Genomic DNA, 12,376 nt, shown 5'->3' with positions numbered 1-12,376 from the left:
AGAGAAATGAAGTGCCTTGACCGATGTTCCACAGCGACAAGCGGCGGAGCCAGGATTAGAACCCAGAGCCTTCTGACTCTCAGGCCTTGGGTCTAGGCTGTGAGGGCCCGGCTGCAGTGTCTGTAGTCCTGAAGGAACCTGGAAAAGCAGGAGCAGAGTGCCAATAGCATCTTTTTTTTAAAATAAGTGCTTACTATGTGCCAGGCACTGGAATAAACTCTGGGAATAGATACAAGTTGATCAAGTTGGCCACAGTCCCGGTCCCACATAGGGCTAACAGTCTTAATCCCCATTTTCAGGATGAGAGAACTGTGATGTGACTTGCCCAGAGTCACACAGCAGACAAGTGGCAGAGCTGGGATTAGAATCCAGGTCCTCCTACCCCCCACCAGGCCCGTGCTCTGTTACTAGGCCACGCTGTGTTGCTCCTATCAGCCCGAAGCATGGAGCCAGAATCAGGTGCTCAATCAATCAGTGGTATTTATGGAGCACTTACTGTGTGCAGAGTGCTATACTAAGCGCTTGGGAGAGTACAATATAACAGACATGTTCGCTGTCCACAATGAGCTTACAGTTTCAAGGGAGCTTCACATCCTGCAGTGCTGCAGCAGTTGGAGTGGTCAGTGCTCAACAGATGTGTGAAGAGGAGCAGCGTGGCTCAGTGGAGAAGAGCACGGGCTTTGGAGTCAGAGGGCATGGGTTCGAATTCTGGCTCTGCCACATGTCTGCTGTGTGACCTTGGGCAAGTCACTTAACTTCTCCGACCCTCAGGTACCTCATCTGTAAAATGGGGATTAAGACTGTGAGCCCCATGTGGGACTTGATCACCTTGTATCCAGCGCTTAGAACAGTGCTCTGCACATAGTAAGCGCTTAACAAATGCCATCATTATTATTATTAAGAGTGGAGTGCCCGGATCTCTATATGTGCCTCACTGTTCTCTCACTTTTCTCCTCTTTCTTTTTTTTAAAATTTGTATTCATTCGTGGTATCTGTTAAGTGCTTACTCTGCATCAAATACTGTTCTAAGCTCTGGGTTAGATGAAGGTTAATAGGTCAGATACAGTCCCTATTCTGCATGGGTCCCTGAGACTAAGTAGGAGGAAGAATAGGTATTGAATAACCATTTTGCAGATGAGGGAACTGAAACACAGAGAAGCTAAGTGATTTGCCGAAGGTCACACAGCAAGCAGTTGGCAGAGCCCAGGATTAGAACCCAGGTCCTCTGATTCCCAGGCCTGTGCTCTTTCCAATAGGCCACTCTGCTTCACCTTTTTTTTCCCTATTTTTAACTCTATGAAAGCCAGACAAGGAAAAAAAAAACAGTGATAGCATTATTTACCTTCCTTTTATTTCTCTTTAATAATTCTGATTTAGGCTGCTACTAATTTTTTCCTAAATTTGTAGTTTTTTGAGAAGTGTGGTCCTCACACGTGTGCAACTTTATATGCGGCATATTACTCGGGAATGAGTTGGATATGATTCAGACTAATGTGATAAAGGTTAAAGATATGAAGGTTATGGTAACTCATTTTAATTTTCAGGGTAGTATTTAGCAGCAGTGAATGATGCTCCTGGGACACTGATATGAATCAAGAGGGGTGCGTTACACTGGTCCAGGTTTGTTTTCCCGGGCCGTATGCCTGAAAGAAAATAGGATTATGGAATAATTCTCACCAGTTTATCCCCATTCCAGAAGAGGCTGAATTGATGTAATTGTTGGGGATAAGGATTTCAGTGAATTTGCCAGGAGTATAATGGTCAGAGAGATTGAAGAAGAGCAGCATCCCCTTATAGTCAGGCTAGGCCAAGCCTTGGTTGGCCGCCTGATTCATTGTCTGCCAACTCCCGGGTTACATCGGTAGCCGAAAGTGCCTTTTTAAATCTTTAGCTAGCCAGAGAATGGTTCCTTTTCTTAGAGGATTAGGGCCTTACTACAGTGATTCATGTTCTGATCATGTCACGACCAGATGCCAATAATTTACTCCAACCAGAACTGGGGGTGAGATTTGAATTGTATTATTTGTAGTGATGTCTGTTTATTTGTACCAATGTCTGTCTCCCCCTGCCCCCATCTAGCCTGTGAGCTCGTTGTGGACAGGGATTGTCGCTGTTTATTATTGTATTGTACTTTCCCAAGCTCTTAGTACTGTGTGCTGTGCACACAGTAAGCGCTTAATAAATGATTGAATGAATGAATGAAAGGAACCTACCCGTTAGGTACTGTGGGTCACTGAGAATGCATCCTTTTGCTATTTATCTGTCGACTTAATGACCGATTTGAGCGTGAATTCAAGCCAAAAATTTTACTCTTGTAGCTTTGAGTGGGAAACAGTCATGAATAACTCTTACTGTTTATTGTCCCTTGAAAATTTAGCTTGTCTCTAAGATCATTGTGGGCAGGGAACATATCTGCTAATTCTGTTGTATTATACTCTCCCAAGCGCATAGTATAGTGCTCTGCACATAGTTAGCACTAAATACAATTGATTGATTTATCCAGAATTTAGTTGTCTATCCTTAACTTTACAGATAATTTCCAATATGGGAAATGGGTTTTTAGCAACTGAGCAAAAAGAATAGAAAGAATAGTATATATCGAAGAATCACTTCAAAATAATGGGAAGCAGCATGCATGTTGCTAGGTGGATAAAGCAAGGACCTAGGAACAAGGTTCTAAGTCCAGCTCTGCCACTTGGCTGCTGAGTGACCTGGGGCAAGTCACTTCACTTCTTTGGGTCTCACTTTTCCTCAACTGCAAAATGGGGATTCAATACCTGTTTCTCCCTCGTACTTAGACCGTGAGCCCCATGTGGGATAGGGACTGTATCCAGCCTGATGAACTTGCACCTACCCCTAGTGTTTAGAATAGTGCTTGTTACATAGCAAGCACTTAAAAAAAAAGGGATTGGCTTCTTATAAGCATGTAAGACTCCCATTCTTGACCATGTCTGGGCCTGTGGCTTCAACCATCACCTCTGTGAGGGCGACTCCCAAATTGCTGTCAGTAGCCCAGACCTTTTTTCATGTCTTCTGCCTTCTGTTTTGAGCCATTTCCAAATCCAGAGGGTGGGGCAGATTAGCTAGGCCACCCTTGCTGCCCAAAAAACAGCTAACGGTGCCTCTTTGCCCCCCTCACATCCATCTTCCACACAGCCCCCATCCTAAATTCATAGGAATCCTGGCCTCTACACAGTGGACATGTATGCTGGCACGGCTTTGTACACTAAGACAGAGAAGACCCTTTTATGTGCCTCTGCTTTCAGTGATTTCCTCTGTGTCCATCTTCAACAGATATGTGTTCTTTTGTTGGAAGACTGAATGCCAGTGCTAGCCATGGGATCCCATTGAAATCTAGTCATTTTTATAGGTATTCTGATAACGAAGGTCAGATATTTGGTTTTTTCTGTGTTAATTTTTTTTATGGTATTGAAGCACTTTCTATGTTCCAGGCACTGTACTAAGCATTGGGTAGAGACTAGCTAATCAGGTTGGACACAGACCCTGTATCCACATAGGGCTCACAGTCTTAATCCCCATTTTACAGATGAAGTAACTGAGGCACAGAGAAATTAAGTAATTTGTCCAAGGTCACATGGCAGACCCGAGATTAAAACCCAGGTCCTCTGACTCCTAGGCTCTTTCTGACTAAGCCAAGCTGCTTCCGCGTATTGGCATCAAAATCAAGAGAAGTTTCAACTATATGTACACTCTTGTTTTATTACGTGCGGTTTTACTTTGTGTTTTGGATAGAACTCTGTCAGAATTAAGGAACCTGCTTCTAACGGAGCTTCCGGCTCTGTAGAACTTAGTGTTGTATTGGAAGAAACGGTTGTGCGCATCCATGCGGTGCCGGTTAAGGCAGGCCTAATGTAACGTAAATTTTCTCCGACTCAGAATTTGTCGGGAGCATAATCCCTGTATTATTGAAGGACTGAACGTCTCATGTCTTCACACATTCCAAATTAAGTCCCAGTCACCAATTTCTAGGCTTGGAAGGGCTTTGAGGAGCGATTTGGCTTACTCTCTGCTCTAAGCAGGGTTGCCTGTAAACCATCCAAAACCTTTCCATTCTTAAAAATGCCTAGGAAGAGTGTCACTCTAATCTCTCGTGGTTATGCATTTTAGTGACTCAGCATCCAAATGTTCTCCCCTCATTTCCACCTTTAACAGAACAAGAGGGAACAGGCTTTAATTAACTCATTCCTTGTACCATTATATTGTGGATTTGGAGAGCACCTCACCCACATTCTTGTCATCTGCCGTTGTACTCTCCCAAGCGTTTAGTACAATGCGCTTCAAAAAATAAGCACTCAATAAATATTTATATCACCGATTGATTAATGTGCTCAAATTAGTAAAGTCCTCTTTCACACTGGCCTTCAGAGTCCATTTGCTTCCTCATAGGCTGTTTCCTAGCTCTTTAACCGTGAGGGTACTCCTAGATTCTCAAATTCTGATTTTGCATTAAGAAAATTATAATGGAAAACATGTTCATGTGAGCTGTCTATTTTCCCTGTGATCCGTAAATCTGGCTTATCCAGGAGAGCAGCCTGATTTTGTTTTAGTTTTCTTTTGTCAGAATAAATCAGTCATTCAGTGGTATTTATTGAGTACTTATTATGTGGTGAACACTGTTTTAAGACCTTGGGAGAGTACAGTACAAGAGAATTAGCAAGTTCCCTGCCCATGATGAGCTTCTAGCCTACATGGGGAGAGGCCAGGTCACCAGTCCCTTTGTGACCTTGGGCAAATCACTTCACTTTTCTGTGCCTCAGTTACCTCATCTGTAAAATGGGGATTGAGAGTGTGATCCCCATGTGGGACAGGGACTGTGTGCAATCCTATTTCCTTGTATCCACCCCAGTGCTTAGTTCAGTACCTGGCACATAGTAAGTGCTTCACAAAAACCATTATTATTACTATTATTTTCCAAAGATATATTTCCTCCTAGGAGGATAGAATGTTTCCTCTGAGGAAAGTGAGTGTGAATGGCACGTAATAAATCTGAATGTGAATTTTGTTTTTCTTTTTTAGAAATATAAAGAAAAAGACAAACACAAACAAAAACACAAGAAGCAACCAGAGCCATCTCCAGCCTTGGTTCCCTCTCTGACTGTAACTACAGAGAAAGTAAGCAAAATATGTGGTTTTTCTATTGTTAAATGGACATTTTTCCCCTTTTATAAATTGAATGGTGGTCTGTATTCAACAGAGAAGAGTTTAGTGAGTTGTCTGTGTATTTTTATCTAAGTGTATTTGAAAAATTGAAGAGATGGCTGCACTTGGATTATGAAACGGCATTCTCCAAACTCCGGCCCCCTCAGTCATTTCATTTCCTTCGTGTGCCTTCTCCATTCTCACAGATAGAGGATAGGAGTTTTAAAAAAAAATGGAATGGCCTGAATGTGCAACCAGTACTGTAATTGTACATGTCTTTAGTATGTTTGGGAGGAGGGACCTGACAATATTTTCCTTTATACTTACTTTTGGGACTTTCTTTATTACCCGATTGAAAAGGAAGCCATAAGGTTTTTAAATTTTAAAACTTTTAACTTCTGATAATGGGTTACAGCCTTGCAGAGCAGCCCGTTCTTAAAGATTGATCACCTCTTCTTTTCTCCAAGTCTAATCTTTAGTTTCCTCTCTGAATTACCTGAGTGATTGTTTCTCCTGTTTGGTTTTCATATTTCAGTGTAGGCTTGATGAAGCTTCTCCTCTCTCTTGTTTGGAAGTAGGGTCCCCTTCTCCTCCCCTCTCTCCCTCCCCCTGCCTGTTCAAACCCTCTTTTCTGTCACCCCAAATTAAAATAGGTGGCCTCCACCATTTTTTTGGAATGGTGCTAATTGATTGAGGTGCTTCTACTGTCTTCTCTGAACTTTTGGCAGTTTGTAGTGGTGGGGAATGCCAGGGTGGGGAAGGGAGAGCAGTTGAGGGATGTCAAAGACTCCTCTTCTCCCTCTCCCTTCTATGTCACCCTGACCTGCTCCCTTTGTCCTTCTCCCCTCCCAGCCCCAAAGCACTTATGTGCATGGCTGTCATTTTATTTGTTTGTATTGATGTCTGTCTCCCCGCGTCTAGACTGCGAGCTCATTTTGGGTAGGGAATGTCACTATTTATTGTGGTGGTGTACTTTCCCGAGCACGGAATACAGTGCTCGCCACATAGTAAGCGCTCAGTGAATGCGATTGAATGAATGAATGATTGAATGAAAGGCTTTCCCTGTTTTGTGTCCGTTAAGGTTACTCCTTCCTTCTCCCAACAAGTCCCTAGAAAACAGAGGGCCAAATTTGGGAAGAACGGGCAAAACATTTAAAAAGGAGTGAATATGTTGTTACGATGTGATGGCAATGGCTGTCAAAGTCAGTATCTCCCCCCGTCCCCTCCCTGCCTTTATAGTACGTAAGTGCTTACTTTGTGCAAGGCAATGTACTAAGCACTAGGAAAGCCCAATTCAAGGAGCAGGAAAGGGGTTGTTTTCTAGCCAACAACAGTGATCCGCTGGACTGCATGTCACCTGGAGGCCTTGGTCAGTCCGCACGGATTTACTGAGTGGTTCTGTAGGGTTTAGCCGTTTGTTTGTGAAAACTACTGTCACATGAAACTCAGTCTTCAGGAAGAAGGCGGGGGGAATCACATGTAGAACTTTTTTTCTTCAAAATCATTTACAAAGGTTTAGTTTCGTGCACTTTATTGTTACCCTCTGGGTGGATTTCAGGGGGATGATATGATTTGTCATCTCAGAATTCCGTCCTTGGACCTCACCAGTTACCTTGGTTAATTGCACATTTACTCCTTAAGGAACAGGCAGAATATTCTGTTGCTGTCATCTACAGCCTGATAGCTTCTAAAAGACGCTTTTGTTTTTTAAATTCGAAAGTCTTGGCTGGAATGACTTGGAAGGGAGAATGGTCCAGTGGGAGGTGATGATGATGAAGGTAGAGGAGGAGACAAGACTAGAGAAAACTGCTCTGGATTTGGGGTTTGAAGCAGTTTTTGCCATATTTCTCTTGATGTTCTCCACCTCCTGAGTTTGCCTGTCTTTACTCACAGTGTAAGTGGAGAAATGGAGAATATCTCTGAAGCTCCTTCTTCAGAGCTCCTGCTCCTTTGGATTCAAAGGGTGTGGTTTTTGGGAAGTTGTTTTTGTTGGTTTGCTTTGTCTTAATTTTTATTTTTTGGGGGAGAAAATTCTCAACCATGAACAGGCCATGGTGAAATTATGAGTTGTGATACACCCTCAATAACCCCATTATTAATGTTACAAATTTTTTAAGCTTCTTTTTAGTTCCCAAAATCGTAGCCGCTGTTAATAATAATAGTAATAATAATGATGGCATTTGTTAAGCGCTTCCTATGTGCAAAGCACTGTTCTGAGCCCTGGGGGGATATAAGGTGATCACATTGTCCCACGTGGGGCTCACAGTCTTAATCCCCATTTTACAGATGAGGTAATTGAGGCTGAGAAATTAAGTGACTTGCCCAAGGGGAGCTGGGATTAGAACCCATGACCTCCGACTCCCAAGCCCGTGCTCTTTCCACTGAGCCACGCTGCTCTGTTCATACATTACTCCAGTTAAATAATTCTTCATTTTCAGGAATGTAACTTTTCTACTTTCTTCTGGGTCCTTTCTGCTTCACCTTTGGAAATCCCTCCAGGAATTGAAGATATCTTAGTCGTTTTTCCTTTTTCTACTTTTCACCCCCTTCGTATTTTACTTTCCTGAATTTTGGATAGTAATTGTCATTATTATGGTATTTGTTAAGCACTTACTATATGTGTCATTCACTGTTCTAAGCATTGGGTAGATACAGGTCAGTCAGGTTGGACACAGTCCCTGTTCCACATGGGCTCGCCGTCTAAGAAGGAGGGAGAACAGGTTTTGAATTCCCCATTTTACAGATGAGGGAACTGAGGCACAAAGAAGTTAAGTGCCTTGCCCCAGGTCCCTTAGCAGTCAGAAACCCACGTCCTCTGTCTCCGAGGCTCATGCTCTGTCCAGTAATCATTTTGTGTAGAAATCCCTCTGCTTTTAGTAGTTCCTAGCTACTTGTTTCTTCCAGGTAAAGTTTTTTTTTTTAATTTCAAAGTGAATTAAAAACAAAAAGGGACAAATATTAGAAGTATTTTTTCTCCTCACTGAAGTTCTATTTGTCAAAATTCCTCCCATTTTCTAGTTGGTCAGTATCACTCAATACTAGCCTACTCTCATTATTCATCTCAGGACAATATTCTCTGTTCAAAATCCATTATACATGTTTAATGCTTTGTCTTGGTTGAGTTGATAGAAACTCATTGTGGGCAAGGAATGTGTTTGTTTAATGTTGTATTGTACTCTCCTAAGCGCTTAGTAAAGTGTGCTGCACACAGTTAGTGCTCAATACATACGTTTGAATTAAATTCCAACAAATTTAAACCCAACAAAGATAAGCTGTGTGGCTTAGTGTCTAGAGCATGGGCCTAGGAATCAGAAGGACCTGGGCTCTAATCCTAGCTCCACCATGATCCTGCTGTTTGACTTTGGCAAGTCACTTAACTTCTCTGTGCTTCAGTTACCTCATCTGTGAAATGGGGATAAGAGTGTGAGCCCCATTTGGGACAGGGACCGTGTCTGACCTGATTAACTTGTATCTACCCCAGGGTTTAGAACAGTGCTTGGCACATAGTAAGCCCTTAACAAATGTTATCATTATTACTTCAAATAATAACAATAAATTTAAATCCCAAAATGTGGTGCCCACTTGTTTGACACCTTCAGTGTTTGTAACCACCCTACTGTAATGCCATGTGTCTAAGGTAAATGACCTTATTTTCATTTTGAAAATATTTATTTCAACGGATAACTACAAAATATCTTCATCTTTGGGAAAGTTTTCTGATATCTTAAAAATAAAAATTCAGTCCCGTTGAAGCTGAGAAAATAATCCATTGCTAAAATCGGTTCCTTGCTTATTTCAAAAGCACCCTCGGATGGGAACTTTGTGTGTGTATGCACTTTGTTGTATAATATTGTTTAGGAACTTCAAGTAAGTATGGATGTGAAGGAAAAAAAATCAGACACTATGTAATAAACTCAGTTTATTCTCTGTCCACTGAAAGCTCTCTGTGGGCACGGATTGTGTCTATCAACTGCATCACTTAGTACAGTGCTCTTTGTAGTAAGAGCTCAATCTATACCTTCGATTGAATAATTGATCAAGTAGAGCAACTGGGACTTGATGACATTGTAGGGAAGTTTGTAAAATAACAATTGAATCTGCACTTAACATTTTGCTGTATATTTATGAAGATTAGAAGCCTTTAGATGTTAATCTGATGATTTGTTGAATTTCCTTATGAACACATTCTTGTATTGCCAGTTCTCCCCCCCCCCCCCCCCCCCCCCCCAAAGTGATGCATATCAAGAATATTTGTTTCTGGTGTGGTGGAACTTGAACCCTTTATTTCACATCTTTTTTCTTTTGTGATGTTAACATCACTGAAGTTTCCAAACCAGGGTTTCTCAATGAAGGAGTTACAGGACGTTCTTAGGGGGAGCTGCAAAATTTGTACAGCCACGTGTGGTGTTGCAGATGGTGACAGACCCGTCAGCACCACCGCCGCCTAACACATAATTACCACTGCATCCTTCCTTTTAGCTGTTGTGGCTGCTTCTGGCCTACAAGTCTATTCTTATGGCCCACCCTTGTTATTACCACAGTTATCTTGGTCACCAGCCCTCTCTCGTGCTTGAACCAAAAGAAGGGTATTACCATTTCTTTTTCCATCTCAGAATCAAGGAGACCATTCCTCATTTTCGCCTCTCTTTGGCGTGTGTGTGTGTGTGTGTGTGTGTGTGTGTGTGTGTGTCAGTCAGGGGTGGTAAATGCTCAAGAATCCCTGATCTTAATCAGTGTTAATGTATGTAGAGTCCACTGTAGTCTATATCATATATAGACGGGAAGGAATGTATATAACTAATGGACGCAAATTCGGGGGTGCCAGAGGTAGTCTGTTACTTGGGCCCTTTTTGTCAGGCCCCCTTTTTTCAGAGAGACGTGCTGTTAGAACGCACAAAATCTAGACCTAGCCCCGTTTCCTGCCTAACCCTCTTTCTGACTGGGCAAGGTTTGGGATTCAAAATTTGGATCTTAGGAAAGCTGAATCTTGGATCTTGGAATGTGTTGTCCATCTGCAGGAGCCTTTATTTGTGGCAATTTATTGGGCTTTCGGAAACATGACTTTTGAATACATTTTAAAAGTAATCCTAAAGTCAGTTTTTTTCTTTTCTTTTTTTTTTTTTTTGGTGGGAATGGCCCAATAGAGCAGTAAAATTTTTTGGTGAACCATGAAGCCACTTCTAAATAGAGGTGCATGTCATTTTGGGCCAATGCATATATATTTATATTTAAATTTAAGTGCGGATTATGTGCCAGGCACTGCACTAGGGTAGATACAAGATAATAGGTTTGATTACAGTCCCTGACCCACATAGAGTTCACTGTCTAAATCTCCATTTAAAGATGAGGTAACCGAGGCCCAGAGAAGTTAATTGGCTCTCCCAAGGCCTCCCAGCGGACTAAGGGTGGAGCAGGATTAGAACTCAGGTCCTCTGAATCCCAGGCTCGTGCTGTATCCACTAGGCCATGCTGTTTCTGTGCCTTCATTCTTGCCTCTGTAAAGTTGGGACAAAGATCAGCACCTCCCTTGCTATCATGAGTAATATGATTTTCTAAGAACTAAAAATATAACTTTGGTGTTGATTTGCAGGATGACAGTTTAAGGCGGAGCTGTCCCCACTTCTGATATATGGACTACTGAGTCTCACAGATTAAAACTCTGTTACAACTAATCTAAGGCAGCAGCTGCAGCTGTTCTTCCCATCAAATAAGACTGGTTCTTTGGTTATCCATTTTAGAGCTGCTATTCTCCATATTCCTTTTGTGGGTGGATCACTCTTTTAATTATGTTTTGAATAGGACAGTTATTTTCCACCTCTGTCCCTATTAATTCAAGAGCAAAGCCACCAATGAAAGCTGATAACTCCACGTCCAGTTTGAGTTTTTGATATAAAACTTGGAAATTTCAGTTGGCAAAAATTTTGCTATAAACAGGGGCATTTGGAAAGGACCAAGAAGCCATGCTGTTTCTCTTTATTTTAAAGCATTCTGATTGAGTTCATATCATCATTTCTTTTCTCCCCCTATCTTCCCATTAGAGAGAAAATAACCCTCAAACTAACTGTATTGTGTCTTCTATCCACAGCAACTTTTGAGGGCAGTTTAGTAAGAGTGGAAAATTTACAGATGATATTAATACCTTTACTTTTAAAAAATTCAGCTTTGTCCTTGTTCTGTATAATGGGATTTTTAGCCAGGAAGATTTACCTGGCATTTTTTTTTTTTGATGATGTTGTTTTTTTTTTTTAAATTCCCTTGTCCAGCAACTGTTTTGGGTAAAGTAATTGACAGTGGATCCAGTGGAGAGCAGCAAATGGGCAGACCAATGACATTTTTCTGTTAGATTGGGGGGAATCGAGCAACCCTAATTTGAAGCGATTTGTGGCCGCTAATATTCTATTTCCATTTACAGTCCTCCCACCCGTTTTCTTTCCTTCCCTCACATGACACATGAATGAAGAGTACCATTGTGTTTTCTTTACCTGGCTTTTGACCTGCGCTAGGTCATACAGGGTCAGATGTGAGTGGGATGGAGAACTTCAGGACGAGCCCAAGCTAATGGAAAAATGATTGAAAAGTGAGCTGGGGTGGTTTCCAAATTGACCTGCCCAGCATGGAAAAGGTTTGTGTTTCTAAAAGTAAGCCATGAAGTTTAACCAACTTAAATCCTATTGGTCTGTTAAATGGGCTTTTTATCTCTTTCTAAGCTCACTTTGAAGTCAGTTGGGCGTGCTTGTAGATTGTAGTTCAGGAGGGCAGTGATCAGCTCTGGTGCTGTGGGGCGACGCTGCTGAAAAAGCTCGACATCCAGACGGCGGTTGGAGAAATGTGGAATAACATTATCTGTTCAGTGAGAGCTAGTGGAAAATGCCTTCGCTTTCCAAATAATTTCTCAGTCCCGATTTTATTAAAAGCAGCAACTGTTTCATTTCAATTCCTCTGGTTTGAGACCTCCCCCCCCCCCCATTTTTTTTTCAAATGCATCCGGCAGTTTGTGTTGAGCGGTGGGTGTGTGATCACGGAGGATTCAAGTTATAATGTGAATTTAACACATTTTTGGCTGTATTCCATGCCTCGGATATATAAAATCTCATTGTAGGAGATTGGACAAATTGACTTACTGTGGAACCAAAGCAAGTTAGCAATTTAACACTCTGTGGAAGAGCTTGCATGTGGAAATATAGACGTTATGGATGGATCAGCTTCCATTTGGAAG

The 12,376-nt window shown here is 41.8% G+C and overlaps 1 protein-coding gene across 6 annotated transcripts in view; it reads left to right on the top strand.

The window, feature by feature from the left end:
* MLLT10 (MLLT10 histone lysine methyltransferase DOT1L cofactor) overlaps nucleotides 1-12,376 on the top strand; it is a 157,691-nt gene that overhangs the window by 70,514 nt on the left and 74,801 nt on the right. For 5 of the 6 annotated variants that reach the window (XR_005453712.1, XM_038755955.1, XM_038755957.1 and 2 more), the window contains one exon: nucleotides 5,038-5,133. Coding sequence is in view for 5 of the 6 variants with exons in the window: in XM_038755955.1 (XP_038611883.1) it covers nucleotides 5,038-5,133 (96 nt within the window). In the remaining variant the exon portion in view is untranslated. Of the gene's footprint in view, nucleotides 1-5,037; nucleotides 5,134-11,692; nucleotides 11,783-12,376 lie in introns of those variants that run through there. The other variant, XM_038755958.1, reaches the window with a different exon arrangement.

Source organism: Tachyglossus aculeatus, chromosome 13 (genome assembly GCF_015852505.1).
Source record: "Tachyglossus aculeatus isolate mTacAcu1 chromosome 13, mTacAcu1.pri, whole genome shotgun sequence".
NCBI lineage: Eukaryota > Metazoa > Chordata > Mammalia > Monotremata > Tachyglossidae > Tachyglossus > Tachyglossus aculeatus.
This window is presented reverse-complemented; position numbering and strand designations above follow the sequence as displayed.